We start from the raw sequence: 24,215 nt of genomic DNA on the forward strand, positions 1-24,215 counted from the left end.
AAAGGCCTCATTGGAAAAATTCCCCCACAGTAGAATTTCGGAGAATTTGATAGTTTTGTATTTAAAATGCTTTCTTGTCCAAAATTTACTCTCTAAATGTCTCCTTCCTTCCTAAGTAACAGTTTAAATGTGTCTAAATATATTCATTACTGTGACTTGTTAAATACATTGTAGGTCATCACAAATGTCTTTTACTAAATCAAAAATATTGCAACTGTTATAACCCTCTTGAATGCCAAAACTGTTCATGACTTCTGTTGCCATCTATTATTTTCAAACTTTTTCTCCTCCTTTGCCTCTTATCAAAAGGTATTTCCTGGGCATCACAGATTTCCATAATTTTAATTTGTCAGTTACTAAGTAGATAACAAAGGTTTATATTACATCTTAGTTTCCAACTATGGAAATGCTTTTAATCTCTTCTTGCAGTATATATAAATCAGAATACAATTTTATTTTATTGTATAAGAATCTTTCAGTGATAAGTAAATGTGTTTGAAATTCAATATCTAAGATTAGCTTATATTCCACATATACATTCCATCTAATGTTTTAAATGAATGATATTCCTGAACTTGAATTATACAACCTGGAGAAAAAAAATCAGCACTCTAAATTGTCTCTCCTTTGTGACATTATAGTACAGAGTGTTTTGAGTTTGAATTAGTAAGTCAAGGCTTGTGAGTGTGATCTTGAGAGAGAATTGAGAGTCTTATATTTATAGACTTTTCAAGGACTGGATAGCCCTGCATTTTCAAGGCTTCTACAGTAGATTAATTTGCATCACTTATGACATTGTGACTGTTTTAGTTGTCAGTCAACTACTTAACAGATGTCTCTCTCAACCCCTTCTATCACTCTTATATTAAAAATGCATTTTGTAGATACCTATTATCTGTATAAGACACACAAGACTTTCAGGAAAAACAGCAAAGTAGGGAAAAATACTGAGAGAAACAGGAAAGCTGAATTAAATTAGTACTCTGTTATTCACCAACTATTGATGAACAAATCTCTTCCACTGTACTCTCTGAGCTTCCTTTATATAGTTCTGAATTTTGAACTTTACCAGCTTGCACATGTGTCTTATATGTGCCATGCCCTCAAAGTCTAATATTTTACTACATATCTACACCAAATCAAAACATGTTACAGATATCCATTCTCAAATAAGGAGGTACTAAGTTCTACAACAAAATACCATAGACTAGGTGACTTAAAAGAAACTTTTGTCATAGTTCATGAGGCTGGGAAGTCCAAGATCAAGATTCTACCCAATCTGTTTTCTAATTAGTGGGCTTTTCCTGACTTGCAGGTGAGTACTGTTGGTCTCACTGTGTGCTCACATGAACTCTTCTGTGTGTTCACAGAGAGAGGGAGGCTCCATTCTGCTAAGGGCATTATTCCTATAGGTTCAGATATCAACTCCCATAACCTCATGTAACCTTAATGACTTCTTCAGAGACTCCTCATTAAACACAGTCATATCTGGGGTTCAGGCTTTAGTGTATATATTTTTGGAGGACACAACATTTTGGCCATTATACTAATGCTATTTTTAAAGCATTGGTCAATTCTAGTAAAAAAGTTAGAAGATTTATTCCAGAGCATAAGGAAACTCTCCTGTAGAGTTTTCTTCAAGTTCAACTCAGGATAGAAATTGGACATTGACTCTGTACCAGACAGTGTTCTGCCAAGCCACAGGGCACAGGAAGAATAAAGAGTGACAAGAAGCACAAGATATGATCAGTGTTCTGAATTAATTTACCATCCACTAAGGAGCCACGTTAAAAATATTACACTACAGTTTGAGTTCTGCAATAATCACAGATGTAGGGAAGGAAATAGGGCATGAGAGAAAATGATTCACAGAAGCAGTTCCCTTCATGGGAATCAGAAAACATGAGGCCTCTTCTGGGCTTTGAGGGATGAATAAGACTCCATCAAACCAATGAGGAAAGAAAGGCATTCTTGTCAGAGGAAGGTTAGCATTTGAAAAGTCCCAGGGCCATTAAATACTGCACTGAAAGTGCTGAGTATACTTACATTCCCACCAGAAGTTTCGGAAGCAATTGTGGAAAAGTTATGTATAAAACTACAGAGGATGGATTTTGTCCTTACAGGGAGAGGGGAGACAGAGCTGATAATGATGAAATGTATGCTACATTAATTTTTCCAACATTTTGGGTATTGCACAGAGCAATGGCTGGTACATGGTTGATGTTAAATTTATATATGTTGATGAATGAATGATCTGACCATGCTGTCAAGGATGGACTGGAAGAGAAGAGACTGGAAGCATAGCACTGGACACTTGGGAGGATTTGAGAGAGTCCAAACTGGATATGACTAAATACCTAATATTAATGGCAGAGGTACAGTGGAAAGAAAAGAAGAAAGTAATGCCAGAAATGTTAAATTATCAATGAATAGTGAGTGAGGTGAGGTGATGGAAAATGAGAGAATCCAAAACAGTGTGTAGATTTTGAGCCTGAGAAAATGACAAAATATTGGGGGCAGTCTTAGAAATATTGTTTTAAAAATGAGGTAGTTTCCAGTTTTGTGTTGTGTTGCATTTGAAGTGGGGTGAGAATCTCACATTGAAAATTTCAGCTGACATCTTGAAAGACAGGTTTGGGTGGAGATACACATTGGAAGCCGTTTACTCAGAATCCGTTTATAGAGATGGACACGTGCACTGTAAGTTTGAACCTGGGAAGTGTTCGAAGAGAAGACAAGCTCAGTGATACGCAGGCAGAAAGGTTGGTTTGAAGAAGAGGCAGAAGAGCACTGGTGCCGACGCTGGCCCTTGTGGCACGGGCAGAACTGAACAACTCTCCAGGATCGGGGAGTCCTCTTCCCTGTGCCTGTAGTCACCGACAGAGTGTGCCAGAGTGCATGCAGCCCACTGTGCAGTCCTGGTCTTCTGGACTCCTCTGAGAGCTGTCAAGGGTAAAGAGGAAAATTAGGTAGATATAAAGAAAGAGGATTTTAAAAATACATGGAAAAATGCAGCCCCTTAGGAGAAGTGCTGGTTAGCTTGGGCAAAGTGACATTGGCCGAGTACCAATTATGCACACGATTGGGGGCCCGTGTTTTACAATTGGTATTTCATTTCTGTTCAGTTTTGATGATTGTGAGACTGCTAGAGTGTTTCAGAAGTGATTGGTAGAATCACGCCAGTAGACTAGAGCATGCTGAATTCACCATTGTGTAACGTAATTTTAAAAAGTAACAGCCTGCTTCCAAGAGGAAACTGTTGACATTCATATAAAAAGAAAAATAAAAAGTATTAATTCCTGGTGCTATTTTATACCCCATCATTACTTTTCTGTTTCTATTTTTAGATTTGGAGATGTCTCTTTGCAAGAAAATATTAATCAGGAAAATTTTGAGCTTCTAAAAGAATATTATAAAACATTTATGGAAAAGATGCCTCCTGATTGTAAGTATGCAAGTTACAGAAGACAACAATACTAATTTCGTGATTATAAATCTTCACTAGAGGTTAGACGTAGAGGTCAACAGACTAAAGAAGCATAGGGTGAGGAATTGAGAGTGTTTTGAGTTTATCTGAACTAAACAGACTGATTGCCAAGGTGGCAGGGCTTACACCTGCTTCATTACCTTGATTGCTGTCTTGAATGTTCATGCCAGGACATTAATTTCAGTGCCATTAAAAAATGCAAAAAAAAAAAAAAAGATAAAACTATGGAACTTATGAATAGAAATCTCAGTTGATTCCAAAAATTTTTTTTGTAATTCTTAACCATGTAAAAGACTTTAAGAAATATTTAAATCTCCGATTTATAAACTACATCAGACATAACACACCTGTATAAGGAGAAAATAAAATTGAATTTAAGGGATGCAAGCTAGTACTAAGTAATACAAAATGAGGCAACCAATTTACTGAATATATTTGTTGCAATATTTTGTGCAAGAGAGTTAAGGAATATAAGCCTATAGAAATATGTTTTACACTTTTGTGGGGGCCAGTGCCATAGCTCACTTGGCTAATCCTCCGCCTGCGGCACCAGCAACCCATATGGGCACTGGGTTCTAGTCCCAGTTGCTTCTCTTGCAGTCCAGCTCTCTGCTGTGGCCCGAGAGGGCAGCAGAGGATGGCCCAAGTGCTTGGGTCCCTGCACCTGCATGGGAGACCAGGAAGAAGCTCCTGGCTCCTGGCTTTGGATCGGCGCAGCGCCAGCCATAGCGGCCATTTGGGGAGTGAACCAATGGATGGAAGACATTTCTCTCTGTCTCTCTCTCTCACTGTATGTAACTCTACCTGTCAAATAAAAAAAAATGTTTTACACTTTGGATTTTTTTTTTTTTGCCATTTTTCAGTTCTACAACTCTTTCTGACAGTATTAAGCTCAAAACAGTCAAGCCTTCCAAAATCAGAGAATCAGGAATGTGTTTAAGTTCATCTATAAATAACATTAATCTTCTGAGATATTGAGATATGCATGATGATAAGAATCTAGTCTTTAGTAAAGTAGAAAATATTTCTGTATTTTTAATAAAAATCAGTAATCAAAGTTGATATGTCCAGTTAATTTGTTCAGTGGATTATATTCAGTTACTTAGTTTGAAATATATTAGGTATCAAAATGTTAAAATTTTTGTAACCCAATGAATTTTGTAGCAAAATATAATGGCATATGTATGTCCCTGTAGAGACAGACAATTTCAACTGAAGTTTTATATTATTACCTTATCAAATGGCAAGTGTTATAAAAAATTTCATCTAAATTGAATAGGTACAGATATTTTTCTTATTCTCTAAGCAATACAACAATTGTTTGCATTGTATTGTATTGTATATCATAAGAAATCTAGAGATGATTTGAAGTATATAGGAAGATATGCTTTGATTTATATGCAAATAACATGCCATTTTATATAAGAAATCCATGGATTTTCATATCTACAAGGATCCTGGAAACAATCCCTCATGAATATTAAGGAAGTACTGTAATACATATGTGAAATTGATATTTAATAGAGCTATTAATACCTGTTGTGTCTGAGTATTGTGTGTGGTGGATTTTTCCCTTCCAATTTTCTTTGTCTAGTGATATAGCTCTCAGAAAGTTGGTCACTCTGTCATGACTGTTTAGAATCAGGAAATGTTCAGGAGTTCTTCCCTTCGGTACTTGTGATAGTCACTTGTACCTATGAGTAACTGAAGAAATTCCAGTGAACAGGCACTAGTGCTTCTTCTTCTTCTTGCTCTGATATTCACATTGGGCTTGATGATCTGACACATTTTTTAAAAAAGATTTTATTTATTTATTTGAGATGTACAGTTACAGACAGTGAGAAGGAGAGATAGAAAGAAAGGTCTTCCAACCCCTGGTTCACTACCCAAATGGCTGCAATGGGCCAGGAGCTTCTTCCTCATCTTCCATGTGGCTGCAGGAGCCCAAATGCTTGGACCATCTTCTACTGCTTTCCCAGGCCATAGCAGAAAGCTGGATTGGAAGTGGACCAGCTGGGACACGAAACAGTGCCCACTGGGATGCCTGTGCCACAGGTGGAGGATTAACCTGTGCCAGAGCGCTGGCCCCGACATAGTTTTTAAGTCCCTTTCTATGACCACCTAAAGCATTAAGGCATTTAAATTTCACATTATCAATAAAATAGAGAATTTCTATAAATCTGGCACAAACTACTCGATGTTTCAGAGTCAGTTAGTAAAAGGTGCAGATAAAGCACTTCTTTCTCATTTGAGGGAGGTGGGACTGTCAACTTAGAACATCCAAACTCTCTGTTATCTTTTGCACTTTATTCAAAACCAAGGAGAAAGGTATTTCCATATAGGCCTATTGGAATTGCAGCACTTGTGCACTCCTCTTTTAGCACTGCAAGGGAGTGGTGTCTAGCACTGTGAGTTAAGAAAGAATGATATTCAGGGCTTTGTGAGCTGTTCTAAATACTTTCTAGAATGTTTCACATCTTTGTGAGAATGCATGCAAAATATACTTTTTTTTGAAAAGAATCTTAGTTTTGTGATAAGTAGAACATTTTCATATATAGGAGCCTGGAAACCTCACATTCTCTTTAGCAGGCGTTAGTGGAGCTGAAACAGTGCTGATCACTGTGGATGATGTAAGATTAATAGCGTATGGTCTATAGGCCTACAAGCTGGCAATTTAATGATTCAATATAATCAATAAGTAATCTACATTAATTCTAAGCTTCTTTCCAGAATAACACTTGCTATTTTTGAGTTTGATCCTTTTTCTAAATAATTTAAATTTTTTTTTAATTGTTGGTGGTATTCAATAAGTCTCACTTTCTCCTTGATCATTTCCAACAGTCATTGTGTGCTCATTCATTGTCACAGATTTCATTTTTACATTAAGAAAAACAAAACAGACTATGCATTCTTTCCATTTGTAAAATTACTAAAATAAGAACCTAATATTATAGATAATTTAGTATAGAGAATTTATTTGAATATTTTATGTAGCCCTCATAGAGAATAAAAACATATAAAAACATTTTAGGAAGAAAATAATCCTAAGTAGAAGACAAAGGATGGTTAAGAAACCCACAAAAATGGAGAAATTATTTGATACAAAAGAAAATAACATAATTCAGAGGAAGATGAGCAAGAGCATAAAATCCATTAATGAAATAAGTATGAAGATTAAAGGCAAGCTATTGGATTTAGTGGGTTATGAATCATTAATGGCATTTGATAGAGAAGTTTTAACAAGAAATCATGGGATGAAACTACTTTACAGGGATACAAGGGGAGACCATGTGTTGGGTGGGTAAACACCAAGAGTGAAAACTACCTGCTTAGGACAGTTGGCTGTAACACCTGAAGAATTCCAGAAGTCATAGAGAACTCTTGAGGATCGATGTCCTGTGTACAAAATATTTTGAAAGGGTTTGAAGTCTAATTTAGGGTTGGTCTTCAGACCCCTGCTTGTCCACCATTGTCTCTCTGGTCTTCCAGAGTCTTTCTTAGACTCTGAGGACTTAGAGGAATAAACCTTGGGGAAAAAAAAAAAAAGATCATATTCACACCCACTTTTTTTTTTGACAGGCAGAGTGGATAGTGAGAGAGAGAGAGACAGAGAGAAAGGTCTTCCTTTTTGCCGTTGGTTCACCCTCCAATGGCCGCTGCGGCCAGCACATCTCGCTGATCCGAAGCCAGGAGCCAGGTGCTTCTCCTGGTCTCCCATGCAGGTGCAGGGCCCAAGCACTTGGGCCATCCTCCACTGCCTTCCTGGGCCATAGCAGAGAGCTGGCCTGGAAGAGGGGCAACCGGGATAGAATCTGGTGCCCCAACCGGGACTAGAACCTGGTGTGCCGGCGCTGCAAGGCGAAGGATTAGCCTGTTAAGCCATGGCGCCGGCCCACACCCACTTTCAACTTTAAAAATAAGATCAATCATCATTTTCTCTGATGTATTCTCAATCCTTTTGTCATAATTAATATCCAGTTCTTAAAATGTGTGAAAGCCAGGCATGCATGGTAAGAATTCTGTTTAGTTTACTGAACTAACATTTGATTAATGGAGTGAAATTTATTTAAAGCTGAAGTATTTTATGCCACTGGAATTTACATTTTCATGTTTCTATATTTTTTGTGTTTCATATTTCAATTTTTATTAACTGTCATTTAAAAATAGATCAAAGGAACAATGTTGGTTAAAATCAGGAAAATTATTAAAAAATTAAAACTTAATGTAAAATTTATAAAAAAATAACAGGACTTCAGAGGGATAAGTAAATCTAAAAATGAGAGGATTTTCAAGAATCAGATGAAAAAGAGCAGCCGGGACTCAAACCAGTACCCATATTGAATGCCATTGCTGTGGGCGGCTGCTTAACCAACTACACTACAGCTCTGGCCCCTGCTCCTCTTCTGATCACCTCCCTGTTAATGCACCTAGAATAGCCGCAGCAGATGGCCTACTTGCTTTGGCCCCTGTCACCCCTGTGGGAGACCTGGATAGACTTCTAGGTTCCTGGCTTTGATCAGGCCAAGCCGTAGCCATTGTGGCCATTTGAGGGGTTAAGCACTGGATGGAAAATCTGTCTTGCCTTCTCTCTGTCACTCTGCCTTTAAAATAAAGCTAAACTTAAAAAATAAACAAACAATGAAAGTTAAGATACTTATAAGGATATTTCCTTCAGTAACTGATTATTCTAGGAGCTCTGCCACAAACCAGAAAGTATGTGGTAGAATCAATACTAAATCCACACATTATGTGTTGCTGCAGAGAGGGATGGTGCTCCATAAACAGAAGGGTGCATCTGAATACCAATCCACTCACTGCTTTCCATAAAATTGGGGTTAACGTGGGTTGACACGTGCCTCACTGCTGTGTGTTGCTTAGGTGTTACAGTGCTCTCTGTCCTTTGGAGCTGCCACTTCTGGAGCCAGGTTCTCCAGACCTCAGCAGGCTCTGGAAATTACCTGAATCTGTAAAATGAGGAAATATCACAGTGAGACAAATATATCCAACAACATAACAAACACATGTACAGACACACACACCCCTTACACCACACACAAGGTTGTCAACCAATCTGTGTGTTTCTGATTCTCAAAGAGGCTTTCTGATACAGACTAAATAATTTCTGAGTTCCAAAATAAATTTCTAAGTTATTAACTTTTCCTCACTATGTGGTAATAATTGATTTCCTGTACACAAATCACATTTATATTAAGAGACCCTTTCTGATTGTAGGGGAGCCTTCCAACCCTCAGAACAGTGACCTAAGAGGCTACTGTTTTATTCTGTCAACTAAGGTCCTGATGTACATGACAAAAAAGCGTTAGTTTCCACCCCCTCAGTTCTTTTTTTTTTAAATTTTATTTAATATACCCAAGTTTCATATCTTTCCTTTATAGCATTTTAGGAACATAGTAGCAACTTTGCCCCCAACCTCCCTCCCACCTACACTCCAACCCTTCGTTCCCCTACCTCTCAGAATCCAACTCTTAATTTTATTTTAAAGAGTTTTTTAGATTTATTTTTTTTATTTATTTGAAAGAGCTACAGAAAGAGGAAGAAAGAGTGAGAGAGGTCTTCCATCTGCAGGTTCACTCCCCAAATGGCCACAATGGTGAAAGCTGATTTGGAGCCAGGAGCTGAGAGCTTCTTTGGGATCTCCCATGCAAGTGCAGGGGCCTAAGCACTTGAGCCGTCTTCTGCAGCCATGACCTTTTCTGTTTATACAAAGGCTATTGATTTTTACATGTTGATTTTTATATCCTGCCACTTTATCAAACTCTTATGAGTTCCAGTAAAGGATCATGTCATCTGAAAATAGGGATAGTTTGATTTCCTCCTATCCAATTTGTATTCCTTGGGTTTGTTTTTCTTGCCTAATGACTCTGGCTAAAACTTATAGTACTATATTAAATAGCAATGGTGAGCATCATTGTCTGGTTCCAGATCTTAGAAGGAATGTTTCAGCTTTTCCCCTTTCTGTAGAATACTGTCCATGGGTTTGTTATAGATTGCCTTGATTGTTTTGAGGAATATTCCTTCTATACCCAGTTTGCTTAAGATTTTCATCATGAAAGGGTATTGTATTTTATAAAATGCTTTCTCTAAATCTATTGAGATAACCATATGGTTTTTGTTTTTCAGTTAATGTGATGTATCACATTGATTGGTTTGCAAATATTGAACAATCCCTGCATACCAGGGATAAATCCCACTTGGTCTGTGAATTATCTTTCTGATGTGTTGTTGGATTCTATTGGCTAATATTTTATTGAAGATATTTGCATCTGTGTTCATCAAGGATATTGGTCTATAGTTAGTTTGCTTTCTCTGTTGCATCTTTTTCTGGCTTAGGAATTAAGGTGAAACAAGCTTCAGTTGTTTTGAATTGCTTGAGAAGAATTGGAATTAGTTTTTCTTTAAGTCTGGTAGAATTGAGCAGCAAAGCCATCCGGCCTTGGGCTTTTCTTTGTTGGGAGGGTCTTTATTATTGATTCAGTTTCCATCTTGGTTATTGGTCTGCGTTGGTTTTCTATCTCTTCATGACTCAATTTTGGTAGACTGTATGCATCCAGGAATCTATCCGTTTCTTTTAAGTCTCTCATTTTGTTTGCATACAGCTCTTTGTAGTAATTCCTGATGGTTCTTTTTATTTCTGTGATTTTTGTTGTTATAGTTGTTACATTTCCTATTTCATTTCTGAATTTATTGATTCAGGTCTTCTTTTTGTGGTTAGTTGCTCTAATGGTATATCAATTTTGTTTATTATTTTCAAAAAACCAGCTCTTCATTTCAACGATGTTTTTGTTTCAATTTTATTTATTTTTTATCTAATTTTTTTCTTTCTTCTATTAATTTTGGGTTTGGTTTGTTGTTTTTCTAGGTCCTTGAGATGCACTGATAGATCATTTATTTGGTATCTTTTGAATTTCTTCATGTATGCACCGATTGCTATAAACTTCCCTCTTAACACTGCTTTTGCTGTATCCCATAAGTTTTAATATGATGCATTGTCATTTTCATTTGTTTCCAGTAATATTTTTATTTCTCTCTTGATTTCTACCCCCTCATTTCTTTTTTCTGTTTCACTTTTGTAATCCATAAATGTTACAAATTAAGCTGGGGTTATGAAGCTACCCATGAGAATAGTGGTATCTAGTAGCCCAGGTCCTAAAGGGTTCTATGAGTCAGATAGTGTTACCAGAGGACAAGTCTAGGGCTGCTCCTCTGGACCTAGATTCTTGATGATGACTGTCCAGAAGAAGCGGAAACATTGGTCTAAACTGTTGCCAATGTAAGCCAGATCCATGGTGAAAACATATCCATTTCCACACTCCTATAACAAGCAAGAACTGTGGAGAAGACTTCACAGGCATCCATCTTTATCCTATTCTCTTATTTCGCTCTGACTCCTCATTGTCTAAACTTAATTGTAATTCAGACAGTGGCAAGTTGCCTGGGAAATGAGGTTTCTGGTGATAAAGTACATAATGGGGAAAGGTACAAATATAAGAATAAATTAACAGTTTGCCAATGCAATCTGTGCCTTTGCTACTTAGCACCATTCCTTACTTTATATCCATACAAATAAATCCATATCTGGATATGGAGAATCATTATTTTGTGTTTTAACAAGTCCTCCAGGTGATTGATTCTGTTGCACTGTAAAATTTCAGAACCACTGGTTTAGCCTTGTTAAGATGTTACAGAATTAGCTATCAAAGTAAAAGTTATGTTTTTGCATTTTATTCATTCCTTGACACACGAATGCAAAGGAATGTAAAATTCCCAGAATATTAAAGCTGTTTATCTTTTACTTATTTGATGTTGAACCAATATTGACCTAAGTTAAATGCATGAAGCAACTCAGTTGTAATGATTCTGTTCAATGTGAGATTACCTTGCCTTATTATATCAAGATAAGTTACTATGTCTATTTCCTAAGCACAAACAATAATTTGAATATTACAGATTTAAGGGGGAATATTTTTAACAAACTGAAGATATTAGTGAACATATGAATGTCTTTCAAGTAGGAACTGCAATTTAAGTTATAGCTTGATCAGTTTACTGATAATTTCTAGTTTATAGACATTTCAACGTTGATGCAATATAGACATCCAAATACACAAATGGAATATTCAGTTGTTAGCAAAATGATCTGCTTACTTTATTTCAAATACATGCATATTTGAAAACACTCAGATTATGGGGTGGGGCATTTTTCACGTATTACACATATATTTGGCTTTGCATACACATTCAAAAATGTTTAAAAGGAATGGTCAGTGTAGGAGAAAATTATTTTATACAGGGACAACCTCAGAATTGAGAACATCCTAAATGAGCAGATGAAAGTGTATTTCGTATTTTGAAGATTACTGATTTTTTTTTTTTTTTTGACAGGCAGAGTAGACAGAGAGAGACAGAGAGAAAGGTCTTCCTTTGCTGTTGGTTCACCCTCCAATGGCCACCCAGGTGATCCGAAGGCAGGAGCCAGGTGCTTATCCTGGTCTTCCATGGGGTGCAGGGCCCAAGCACTTGGACCATCCTCCACTGCACTCCCGGGCCATAGCAGAGAGCTGGCCTGGAAGAGGGGCAACCGGGACAGAATCCGGCGCCCCGACCGGGACTAGAACCCGGTGTGCCGGCGCCGCAGGCGGAGGATTACCTGTTGAGCTGTGGCGCCGGCCCTTTTTTTTTTTTTGACAGGCAGAGTAGACAGTGAAGATTACTGATTGTTTCTAGTTTTTCTCTACTTGTTTTTCTCTTAAATTCACTCCAGCCAGCTTTTCATCCACACAGCCTCACTGAAACTGTTGTTGTCAGGATTTCAACATTGTTAAACCCAATGCTCCATTTTCTGCTCTCATCTTATTTGATCTAGCAAATAGATTTGACATGATGAGATGTTTCCAGTTTCATCACTTGGCTTCCAGACCACCGGGTTTCTGGGATTGCTCCTATTCTATGGCTGCTTCTTACTAATCCCTGTCATTATCTTTCTGAAGTCTGATTTGTGAGAGCATCCTAGCATTCAGACCAGGGACATATATTCTGCTCCCTAGTTGTACATACCTTCATTGCTTTAGATCGCACCTATTGACCATTGATCTCCATTTCCACAGTATCAGTTTATCTCTCCTCTTTAAATGTCTATGTCCCGATCAATACCTCAAACTTGTTTCCTGATATACTTAAAAACTTCCTCTTCCTAAAATCTTCCTCATCTAAGTTTATATCAAGTCCAACTTTTTAATTGATTTGGGGGAAAAAATGGAGCTGCTTTGATTCTTCCCTCTCCTTCAACCCTAACCCACTTCAAGTACGTTAGAAAATCTCAATGGGTCTGCTTTCACATTATGTACACTAGTTCTCACCACCTGTATAGCTAGCACCCTGTGCTGCCTGCCCTTCTCATCTCTCTCCCAGGTTATGGAAATAGCTTCCTCCCAGTCTTTCTGTTTACTTCATCACTGCTCATCCAGTCTAATCTTATCACAGCACCCAGTGTGACTATTTTAAATGAAAGTCTAGTCATGTGTCTCCTTAAACCCTTTCAACTGCCACCCCTCTTCAATATTTTTCAGAGTAAAAACTAGAATTATTATAGTGATTCCTAAGATTCCAAACAATCTGACAACCTACAGATTTTTTGCCCCCATCATCTGGTCTTTCTTTATATCACATGTGTACACTGCTCCACACTGACCTTTTTCTCATTTTTAGGGCTTTTAAAATGTGCATTAAGTGCTTGCTGTTTGTTAAATGCCATATTCTCAGGCCTTTTTTGAATAACCTCCCTAAAATTGCATCTTCCCACACACCTGTCCAATTTTCTCTTTGTTTTTCTCTATACAGTCTATCATCATCTATTGTGGAATATGTCATTTACCTGACTCCACAATGCTTCCTCACCAGAATGTAAGCTGGAGGAGGACAGAAATCCTTGTCCTTGCATAGCTATTTTATAATACAAATTTCCACAAACTTTTTAAAGACCCCTTATATGACTGAATTTCAAAGATTTTTTGTACTAAAACAAACATTTTTATTCAATTTCCACAAACTTTATGGTATATCCTTATGTGTGTTGAGTTTAATTCAAGATATGAAAAAAAATTATCTGACATGTAGTTTCTATGTATAAATATTTGTGGAATATGTGAATCAATATGATATATCTGATGATTTAATAGGATGTTTTAAAGAATTAGAGAACAAAGAAATATATTGGATGTTGGAAATAATCTAACAGATTCTGTCAAGGAACAATATTTCTGTTAATAATTGTTGCATGATAAAAGGCTTCTCTAGTATTTTTATGTAAATGATTTTGGAATTCATATGATCACTTTGAAAGATCTGAAAAGACATATAGCATGATTGGCAAAATTTTCCTATGAAAGGCCATATGGTTTTCAGCCCATATGATCTGAACTCTGACATTGTCATACAATATAAGCCAAATATGATATGTTTACTGTGGACATGACTGAGTTCTAATGAAATTATGTCTTAGAAAACAAAAAATAGAAAGAGCTTTATAAATACTGACTGTGGGGGCCGGTGCCGTGGCTCACTTGCTTAATCCTCCACCTGTAGTGCTGGCATCCCATATGGGTGCTGGGCTCTAGTCCTGGTTGCTCCTCTTCCAGTCCAGCTCTCTGCTGTAGCCCAGGAGCGCGTTGGAGGATAGCCCAAGTGCTTGGGCACCTGCATCCTCGTGGGAAACCAGGAGAGGCACCTGGCTCCGGATCGGCATAGCTCCAACCATAGTAGCCATTTGGGGAGTAAACCAATGGAAGGGAGACCTTTCTGTCTCTCTCTCTCTCACTGTCTATATCTGTCAAAAAAAATAATAAATACTGACTGTGTTTAGTCTGCTAGATGTAGTTTATAGATCTTAGTCCACAGTAACTAAATATACATAATTTTATTTAAAACAGTTTTTTTCTGTGCATTGTGGGACAACAACAAAAAAAAACTTAAATAAAAATCCATTAGCATTTTGTTAAATGAGCACTTCTCAGTGTAAATTTTAAGACATACTGATATAATGTAACACTGTCATTTGCTATGAGGGATTTAGGGTTCAGGATAGATTTTGCTAAGTTAATAGACTCCGATAATGGGAAAACAGGGACCACATTCCATGTGTGATGACTCCCAGTTGAGTTCTTTTCATTTTTATATGACTATTCTACCATAGCTATATAGGAGCTTCTGACTTGAATTTAAAACTACATATTTTTAAAATTTAAATATTTCTAACATTATATTTTATTTTTGCTTATAAATTTACATACTTTCAAATTTGTTTTCAGCTCATTGTAGAAGAAATATAGATGTTTTACATTTTAGAGTTTTAATGCTCTTGATGTTGGCAAAAACTGAAAGATTTTATTTTTATCTGTTATATCTTGAAACACTCGAAAGGAAAGCACTTTTGAAAGGAAAAGTGAAACAAATTAATGGTCAATTTTAATTTTCTCAATGTACTTAAAACCTCAGACATAAAGCTTTTGTGTCCTTTACGTTGTAGACTGAGTCAAAGTGCAGAACATGGACACCATAGGCCACCAAGTTCTACTTGTACGTGTATACAGATGGTCACTTGCCTGGCCAACTAGGTGCTAATCTCTGTAATTTCTACATTACTTGGTGATCTTCACATAATTAGATCCATCTGATCTTCTGGTCAGCTCTATTCCTCTGTTGCATGTGTAGGCATGAACTTAGATTTGTAGCCTTCCATTCACACATGCATTTTTCTTCATTCTTTCCTTTCTACTGAAGCTCTCCCCTCTTTACAAAATCTAACGTTTTAAATTCCAAAGGCCACCACTCTCGGAAGATTGACTTGTCTCCCTATATGTCAGTCTAGTAAGTTGGCACACATGACAAAAAATTAAAAGACATGAATTTAGTTGAAAGCTTACTGGTGAGTCACTTGATGTTTTGACTGCTTATATTTCAGTGCCAGCCAAATGAAAATAATTAATGCATATATACCTTGTACTTCAAAGTGCTTTCTACTTTTATCCCACCACAAGAAAAAAGTTAATATTTTTGCTGTCAATTTCTTTGACAAAATGGTGTCACACTACACTTATGAATCTTAAAGAGATGGATAAGGTACAAATTGTGGTGCACATTGAGTTTCTCTAGAGAGCTATGCTTTTCCTGTATGCAAATATGGCAACTTACTGATCCAGTTAAACTTAATTATAGAGTTCTTTCTGTAGTTTGAACCAACCTGCTCCTCTCCTCTTTTCAATAGCCCCTTTCTTGCTCTTGTGTATAATCTTTCAAATCAATATTCTATGAATTTTTATGCAATCACTAATTCCCTGATACTCTTTCTTAAATGCATTTTTCCTTTTCAAATAATCCTATATGTGAGCTTTGAAATTATCGCCATTAAGTTCTTTGTTCTCACAATGAGAAGTAAGGTGGATGATAAAAATGTTAGAATTCATTATTCCTTTTGGAAATAAATACTGAATTTGACTTAAATTAATATAGGGGAGTCTGATGACTAAGTTTCATCATAATATATACACTGAAAAGGCCAACAAACTAAGCTGACAAAAAATCAGTTCCAACCTTTAATTAAGCATCCCAGAAGAGATGACTAACAACTTATTATTATACATTTGTTAGTGTTTTTTTCCCAGCTCTAATTGATTCAGCTATTTAGTACATCATTCTCTTAAGCATTCACTTTTTCCTTACCATTCTCCTATTCCTCAAACCACAATTTGATACCTCTTGTTCTAGCTCAACTTTCCTTCTTCGTTTATTTCTTCATTCACCCAATTCTGATGAGAAATCTTCTGATTAAATGGACCTCTCCTTGAAAGTATGATAAGGGGAGAAATTTAAGACTCAAAGATTAAATTATTGGGAAAAGCATTTTTATTGCCATTTATAAACTGTATATATGTAAATATCTACGTTATCAAACTAGAGGTTACTTCAAATCAGCACAGGAGCCAAATGAATGGCTTTGTAGCCTTATTACTTCTTTGCATTATATTTTGGAGCCTTACAATTCACCCTTATTTCCATGATGCTCTTCTATTTCACTTCATTTCTGTCTTTCCCATTACTTCAGGAGTCATTTATTTTGTTCTATATACAAAGAAATACTGACATTCTCAGTCTTACTTGCCTCTGGTTTCCAAGTAGGAAAGCCAGAGACCATGACTATTGGAAAGAGGTCCAGTGTTCTCAGCCATCTCGCATTTTCATTGGCTAGGATTGTAGTAGGTGCAAATTTATTCCTTCTTTGTTATCAGAAAACATAAAGGCATAGGAAAGGTGAGGCCCTTATGTTGGAGGACTTTGTTAGGTGTCTTTTTGTTAGGCTGCTCTTTGACCTTGGTGTATTTCACAGGCTAGGCAGCCAGGCTCAACTCTTTTGTTTTTCTTTCCTAAATTTTTTAATTAATATAAATAGAACAGATTATATACATTCCATAGGTACAGTTTTAATAAGAAAATCACACTCCCCCCTCCTCTCTTCATAAGTTTTTAAAAAGACATAATTTTAATCCACTCTGTATTCACAGGCTTAAGTCACTACTAGTCACAATATTCAACAAGTAAATAGTAGCAAGACCATCATTCTACAGGAGTGTAAACAAGAGATAAAAATGACAATTATATCCAAAGTGACAATTTCATTCCTATACATTTTTTGTATTATATATTAACTTCCACCAGAGAAAATATATGACATTTTTCTTTTTGATACTGACTGATTTCACTAAGCATAATAGTTTCTCCTGGCATCAATTTGGTTGTAAAAAACATGACTTCATTCATTTTTATGGAAGAGTAGTACACCATAATGTATATATACTACATTTTCTTGAGCCAGTCTTCAGTTGATGGATATCTGGGTTGATTCCATAATTTATCTATTGTGAATTGAGCTGCCATATACATTGGAGTATAAATAAGTCCTTCATGTACTGTTTTGATTTAATTTGGGTAAATTCCCAGGGATAGGATGGCTGCGCTATATAGTAAATCTACTTTAAGATATTTGAAGAATCTCAATATTGTCTTCCATGAAGGCTTTATTGGTTTACATTCCCACCAACAGTGCAGTAGTGTACATTCCCCCCACATCCTTGCCAGCATTTATTGTTTGTTGATTTCTGTATTAGAGCCATACTAACTGGGGTGAAGTGAAACCTCATTGTGGTTTTGATTTGCATTTCCCTGATGACTAGTGAACCTGCACATTTTTTCTTGTGTTTGTTGGCCATTTGTATTTAATCCTTTGATAATTGCCTGTTCAAGTCATTTACCCATTTTTTAACTAGATTGTTTGTTTTCTTGTTGACCTGCTTGAGTTCTTTAAATATATTGGATATCAATTCTTTATCAGTTGCATAGTTTGCAAGTATTTTCTCCCATTCTGTTGGTTGCCTCTTCTCTTTGTTGAGTGTTTCCATTTCTGTGCAGCAGCTTCTTAGTTTGATGTAATCAATTTGTATGTTTTTGCTTTGATTGCCTTTGATTCTGGGGACTTTCCAAGACGTATTTGCTTATGCCAATATCTGCCACAATTTCTCTGATGTTTTCCTCTAGTAATTTGATACTGTTTGTAGATTTAGATCCTTGGCCCATTTTTAATTGATTTTTGTATAAGGGGTAAGGTAGGGGTCTTGTTTCATACTTCTGCATGTAAATATCCAATATTACCAGCACAATTATTTGAAGATACTGTCATCCAGGGATAGATTTTAGCTCATTTGTCAAAGAATAGTTGGTTGTAGATGTGTGGATTAATTTCTGGGGTTTATATACAGTTTCATTTGTCTACTGATTTTGTGCCATTACCAGGCTGTTTTAATAATAGCTGCACTATGGTAGGGCTTTAAGTTTGGTGGTGTGATTCCTCTGGCTTTGTTTTTTTTTTAATTTCCTCATACAAATTTTGTATTTTGTTTCTTGTTGCTTTTCTAGGTCCCTGAGCTACAATGATAGCTCTATTTGATGTCTTTCCAATTTCTTGATGTAGGAACTAACTGGTGAAACTTCCCTCTTAACACTGATGCTTTTGCTGTATCCCATAAAGTTTTTTAAGTTGTATTGGCATCTTCATTTGATTCCAGGAATTTTTTTATTTCCCTTTTAATTTCATCTATGATCCACTGTTCATTTAAGAATATGTTATTCAGTCTCAATGTATTTGCATATTTTCTAGTGTTTTTTTAAGTTATTAATTCCCAGCTTCATTCCATTGTGATCAGAAAACGTACATGGTATGTTTTCTGTTGATCTGTTCATTGATGAAAGTGAGGTGTTGAAGTGTCCCATTTTTATTGTATTGAAATCTATGTATCACTTTAGATCTATTGTTTTAAATAGCCAGGTGCCCTGGTGTTGGGTGCATGTGCATTTATGATTATCACATCTTTCTGTTTATTTGATCCCTTAATCATTACATAATGCCCTTCTTTATCTCTTTTAACAGTTTTCTCTTGAAATCTATTTTGTCTGATACTAGGATGGTTACATCTGCTCATTTTGCTTTTTTGTGAGCATGAAATACCTTTTTCCTCCTTTCATTTTCAATGTGCATGCATCTTTGTTGATGAGGGATGTTTCTTATAGGCAATAGATACTTGGGTATTGGTTTCTAATTGATTCGGTCACTCTATATTTTTAATTGGAGAATTGGGCCATTTACATTCAAGGTTATTATTCATAAGTAGTGATTTGGTCCTAACATTTTTCCATAAATATTCCTATTGTTTGCTTTGAATTTCCTTTGTAATTTTACTATTAAATTTTCTGCCTTCATTTCTTTCATAATGATGATTATCATTCTCTTTTTCTGTGTGTATCACATCCTAAAGCATCATTTGTAAGACTGAACAAGGCTGGACAGTTTCTGTTTGTTTTGGAAGGCCTTTATTTCAACTTAATTTATGAATGAAAGTGCTTTACAGAATACAGTATTCTGGGTTGACATTTTCTTTTAGGGCTTGGACTCTGTTTTTCCATTTTCTCTTATCCTCTAGGGTTTCTGAAGAGAAATCAACTGTTCATCTACTTGAGGATCCTCTGAAGGTAATCTGATGTCTCCCTTGTGAACATTTTAGAATCTTTATTCTTTTTGTTGTACTGTTGAAAGTTTGACTATAATGTATCATAGTAAAGACTTTTTCTGGTCATTTTAAGCAGGAGTTCTATACTCTTCCTCTACTTGAATGTTCCTTTCTTTTCCTAATTAGGGAAAGTTTCTCCTATTATTTCATGAGTAGGCCTTCTAATTCATTCTCTTTTTCCATGCCTTCAGAAACTCCTACTACATCTTTGGTTGTCTGATAGTTTTTTTTCTAATCTCTTCCTTTGAGCTATTTCCAAGGATTTGTCTCTATCTTGGATGATATTTCTTCTGACTTACCAAGTCTTTTTTTGAATTTTTCCATTGTATTTTCTATTTTACGTATTGAATTATTAATATCTAATATCTTAATTTGATTTTTCTTCATTATCTTTATCCCAGCAAAAATTTCAATCCATTTTATTTGTGGATTCCTTTATCTCAAAAATTTGTTTCTGTGTGTTTTTGAGTAATGTTATGATCATTCTTTTTGAATTGATTTTCTAGCATTTCATTTATATCATCATCTTTACATTCTAATATTGAAATCAGGTTGTGTTCACTTGGGGGAGTCATACTGTCTTCCTTGTTCTTGCTGCTTGTATTTCTATGTTAATTTTTAAGCATTTGTGGAAACAATTGTTGATTTTTCTCCTCTGATGGCTTTTATCTTTTAAAAATATTTATTTGTTTGTTTGTTTATTTATTTGAAAGATTTACAGACAGAGGCAGAGATAAAGTGGGAGATCTTCTATCCGTGGGTTCACTCCCCAAGTGGTTTCAACAGCCAGATCTGGGCTTATTTAAAGCCAGGAGCCAGGAAATTTTGCAGGGTCTCCCATGTGAGAGCAGGGGCCCAAGCAATTAAGCTATCCTCCACTGTTTTCCCAGGTACATTAGCAGAGAGCTGGATATGAAGTGGAGCAGCCGAGATTAAAGCAAGCACCCATAAGGGATGCTGGCACCACAGGCAGTGGCTTTACCCACTCTACCACTACACTAGCCCCTGACATTTATCTTTGAACTATGCCTCAGTGGCTTCATGGAGTGTCTGCTCCTTCAGTGGATATCTTGTTTATGTAGAATTTTCACTGCCAAACTATTCTACAACTCAACTCGGGAATGCAGTTCCTCTGCTTTTCCTTTTTGTCTTCCCCTAGACAAAACCAACATGTCTTTTCCCTATTCAACCATCTTGGAATCCTCTTGCCATGGAAATTGCTTGCTTTTTCACAGGGTGAGGAGTTAAGTCACTGGAATCACCTCAAAAGCTGCCTTTTTGATCTGACTCAGCTTTGAGTAATCCATTCTTATCCTATTCTTTATACTTTTGCAGGTAAATTGTGCTCTCAGTGGGCCTTTCCTTGTTACTCCCACTGTTAGGGGAAAATGCAGCTGGCTTGGGGAAAATGAAAGTGATCATCTGCCTTTGCTCAGTTCTAGGACCTTGACCACCCTGAACACAGGTCACAGTAGTTGCCTACACAGTTCTACCTGGTTCACAAGAAGACAGAGCTTGTGATTTGTGTAAATCTTTTCAACCTCAAGTTTTCTTTCTTCACTCAACTCTCTAATCCGTGCATTGACCTACCTCAGACATCTTGAAACTGAGAAGCTAGAAATTTAACCACATTCTTCTCAAAACTTTCACATGACTTTCAATTGACTGTAGACTTTAAAATCAAATCATGAGGCCAGTGCCACAGCTCACTAGGCTAATCCTCTGCCTGTAGCACTGGCACCCTGGTTTCTAGTCCCAGTCGGCGTGCCGGATTCTGTCCCGGCTGCTCCTTTTCCAGTCCAGCTGTCTGCTGTGGCCCAGGAGTGCAGTGGAAGATGACCCAAGTCCCTGGGTCCTGCACCCACATGGGAGACCAGGAGGAAGCACCTGGCTCCTGGCTTCGGATCAGCGTAGCGCGCCGGTTGTAGTGGCCATTTGGGAGGTGAACCAATGGAAGGAAGACCTTTCTCTATCTCTCTCTCACTGTCTAACTAAAAAAAAAATAAAATCATGAAAACTTTCTTAAAAGGTGAAATAGGAAATAACATAATTCTATGCTTCTCCCACTAAACATATCTTATAGCCTCCAATGTACAATATTGGGTGACAACATTTCAAAAATTTTTAAGACATTGCTTTGGACTTATTTTAACAATTGCATTTAATGTTGCTTTTCTCCTTTCTTTGAGTGATATAATATTGAGATTCATGTAACAGTTTATGCTGAAAAACTACAGGTCATCCATCCAGCTTTCACCAGATTGGGATTTTGATTTCTTTTTATTGCCTTCTTTCTAATCAATTTTTAAGAAAAACATTTCTATAAACCTTCATTTCTTATATTTTTCAAGATTTTTTGCATTAAGGAACATAATTTTCAATTTTAAGACATTTCAGTAGCTTTTACCTAATTGTCAACATGTGTAAACTATAATTATTTTGGAGTTAATTATAGAAGAGACTTTTCTTTACAGCATATAGTGCTAACCAGAATGGACCATAAAAGTATTGTTCTTTATGTGGAAACTTTTTCATGTTTAGAAGTACACACCTACGTTGTTTTTGTAATTGTTCTCCTTGCTTATTTTTAGGTAACAAATGCTACTAAATTTACTGATATACAAGGGGTGGACATTTTGTGTAGTGATTAAGAAGCTGCTTCAGAAGCTGCATCCCATATCACAGGACCTGAGTTTGAACGGCCCAGGCCTGGTATTTGCAGGCATTTGGAGAATGAACCAACAAATGGGGTCTTTCACTCTTTTCTGTCTCTCTACCTTTCAAATAATAAAATAAGCAAAGGAAATAAAGTCAGGATCATTTTATGTATCTTAACAGATTCTGTGGGCTAGATACTCAGAGAGGGGGATGGTTTGTTTCTTCCCTTAGCCATCTGTGACCTCAGATAGAATGCAGAAGGACTGAAGGTCACTTGAGTGACTGGAAGCTGTGGTCATCTGGAGCTTTCTGCATTCACATTCTGGTGCCCCTGCTGACTTGCCTCAAATGATATGCTGAGCCTGAACACAGACTGCTCCATGCGGCTTGGGCTTCTTTCTGCACATCATCTGGGTTTCTAGAGGGATACTATCAAAAGATAGAATACAGACAGCTAAGCTTCAAAGTAGTAATCATACAGAACCTGTATACTCATAGATGACCTTGTCTAAGTAGTCACAAAGCATCACTTCTGCTATTCTGTTATTCATGACAACCAAAAGCCTACAAGAGTCAAATTAAGAATACAGACTCCACCTCATAGTAGAAATGTTGAAGAATGTGTGTCCTGTCTTTACACTATCACTGTAGATGTAATTGATTCACTGATCTCCATTAATAGTCTCCTTTGCTAACTCAAAATCAACAGTACACATTTGCAACATGGCTGCTCCATATTAAGCATGCAAACATAGCCATTTATACAATAAAATTCTTTGAGTTCTAAGTGATAAAACCCCAAGTTAACTGGATTGAAAAATAAAAGAAATTTATTAATTAACTGAAAATTCCAGCAAGTGAGGTAAGCTAAAGAGAGGGTTGGTTTAGTTATTCTGCAGTATAAAAAGATACTTGTCAAGGGCAAGTGTTTGGCATAGTTATTAGGCTACGACTTGGGACACTTACATTTTATTTTAGAGCATCCAGGTAAGAATCCTGGCTCCACTTCCAATCCAGAGTCCCACTAATGCACACCGTAAGAGTCAGCAGGTGATGGCTCAAGTAGTTGAGTGCCTGCCAGCCACAGGGGAGACCTGCATTGAATTTCTGGCTCCCAGCTTTAGTCTAGTCCAGTCCTGACTTTTGTAGGCATTTAGAGGGTGAACCAGCATATGGAAGATCTCTCTGTGTCTCTGTTTAAATCTCTCTGTCTCTCTGCCCCTCAAGTAAATAAAATTAATTTGTTTTTAAAAATATTCTTTCTCCGCTATTTTATCATTTTGATGCTCTTGACATGATGACTTTATTCTGTATACGGTCCCTTCTCTTTAAGATGGCTATCAGGAACTAGCCCATGCACAACAAGAGAGAAAAAGAGTGCTTTGCATCCCTCTCCATAAGCTTTATTGGAGCACAGCAGCAAATGTCACTTTTATCCCCTTAAAACAATTGCTGAAATCAGAATTATGTTCTGACTAGCCTAGATGATGCCTATCCCTGAACTAGTCTTGATTTCAAAAGTTAGGGACTATATCCGTTTTCAGAACGGATGTGACCAGTCCCATGTAAATTTTGTGTCTGCTATTCTAATTTCTATTTCATAGTGGAATACTCTGGCAGCATCAAGTTATAGGGTCATGAGAGAATGAAGCTACTGACTTGACACCATCAGTATCACCATTCAGTCAACTGAGAGGTCATGATCTCATTTCTGTTTACTTGTCAGCAACCTGTTTTTGATTCAGGTCAATGTCACAGTCAGGACTCTTGTATGAAGAAAACCCATTTGACAAAACAAATAGAAAATATCTTTGATAAAAGGAGCTACAATCAATCCCTGGAGAAAGGACAGTTTCTTCAATAAATGGTATTGGGAAAACTATATACATTGCTCCACATATGTAAGAATGAACCTAGACTCCTACCTTACACCTTACACA

General features: G+C 36.6%; 1 protein-coding gene across 3 annotated transcripts in view; it reads left to right on the plus strand.

Annotated features, from left to right (window-relative positions):
* Positions 1–24,215, plus strand: part of INPP4B (inositol polyphosphate-4-phosphatase type II B) — a 901,292-nt gene that overhangs the window by 812,298 nt on the left and 64,779 nt on the right. For all 3 annotated transcript variants that reach the window (XM_062199561.1, XM_062199562.1, XM_062199560.1), the window contains exon 23: positions 3,348–3,445. In XM_062199561.1, coding sequence (XP_062055545.1) covers positions 3,348–3,445 — 98 coding nt within the window. The remainder of the gene's footprint in view (positions 1–3,347; positions 3,446–24,215) is intronic.

This window comes from Lepus europaeus, chromosome 8 (assembly GCF_033115175.1).
Source record: "Lepus europaeus isolate LE1 chromosome 8, mLepTim1.pri, whole genome shotgun sequence".
Lineage (NCBI taxonomy): Eukaryota > Metazoa > Chordata > Mammalia > Lagomorpha > Leporidae > Lepus > Lepus europaeus.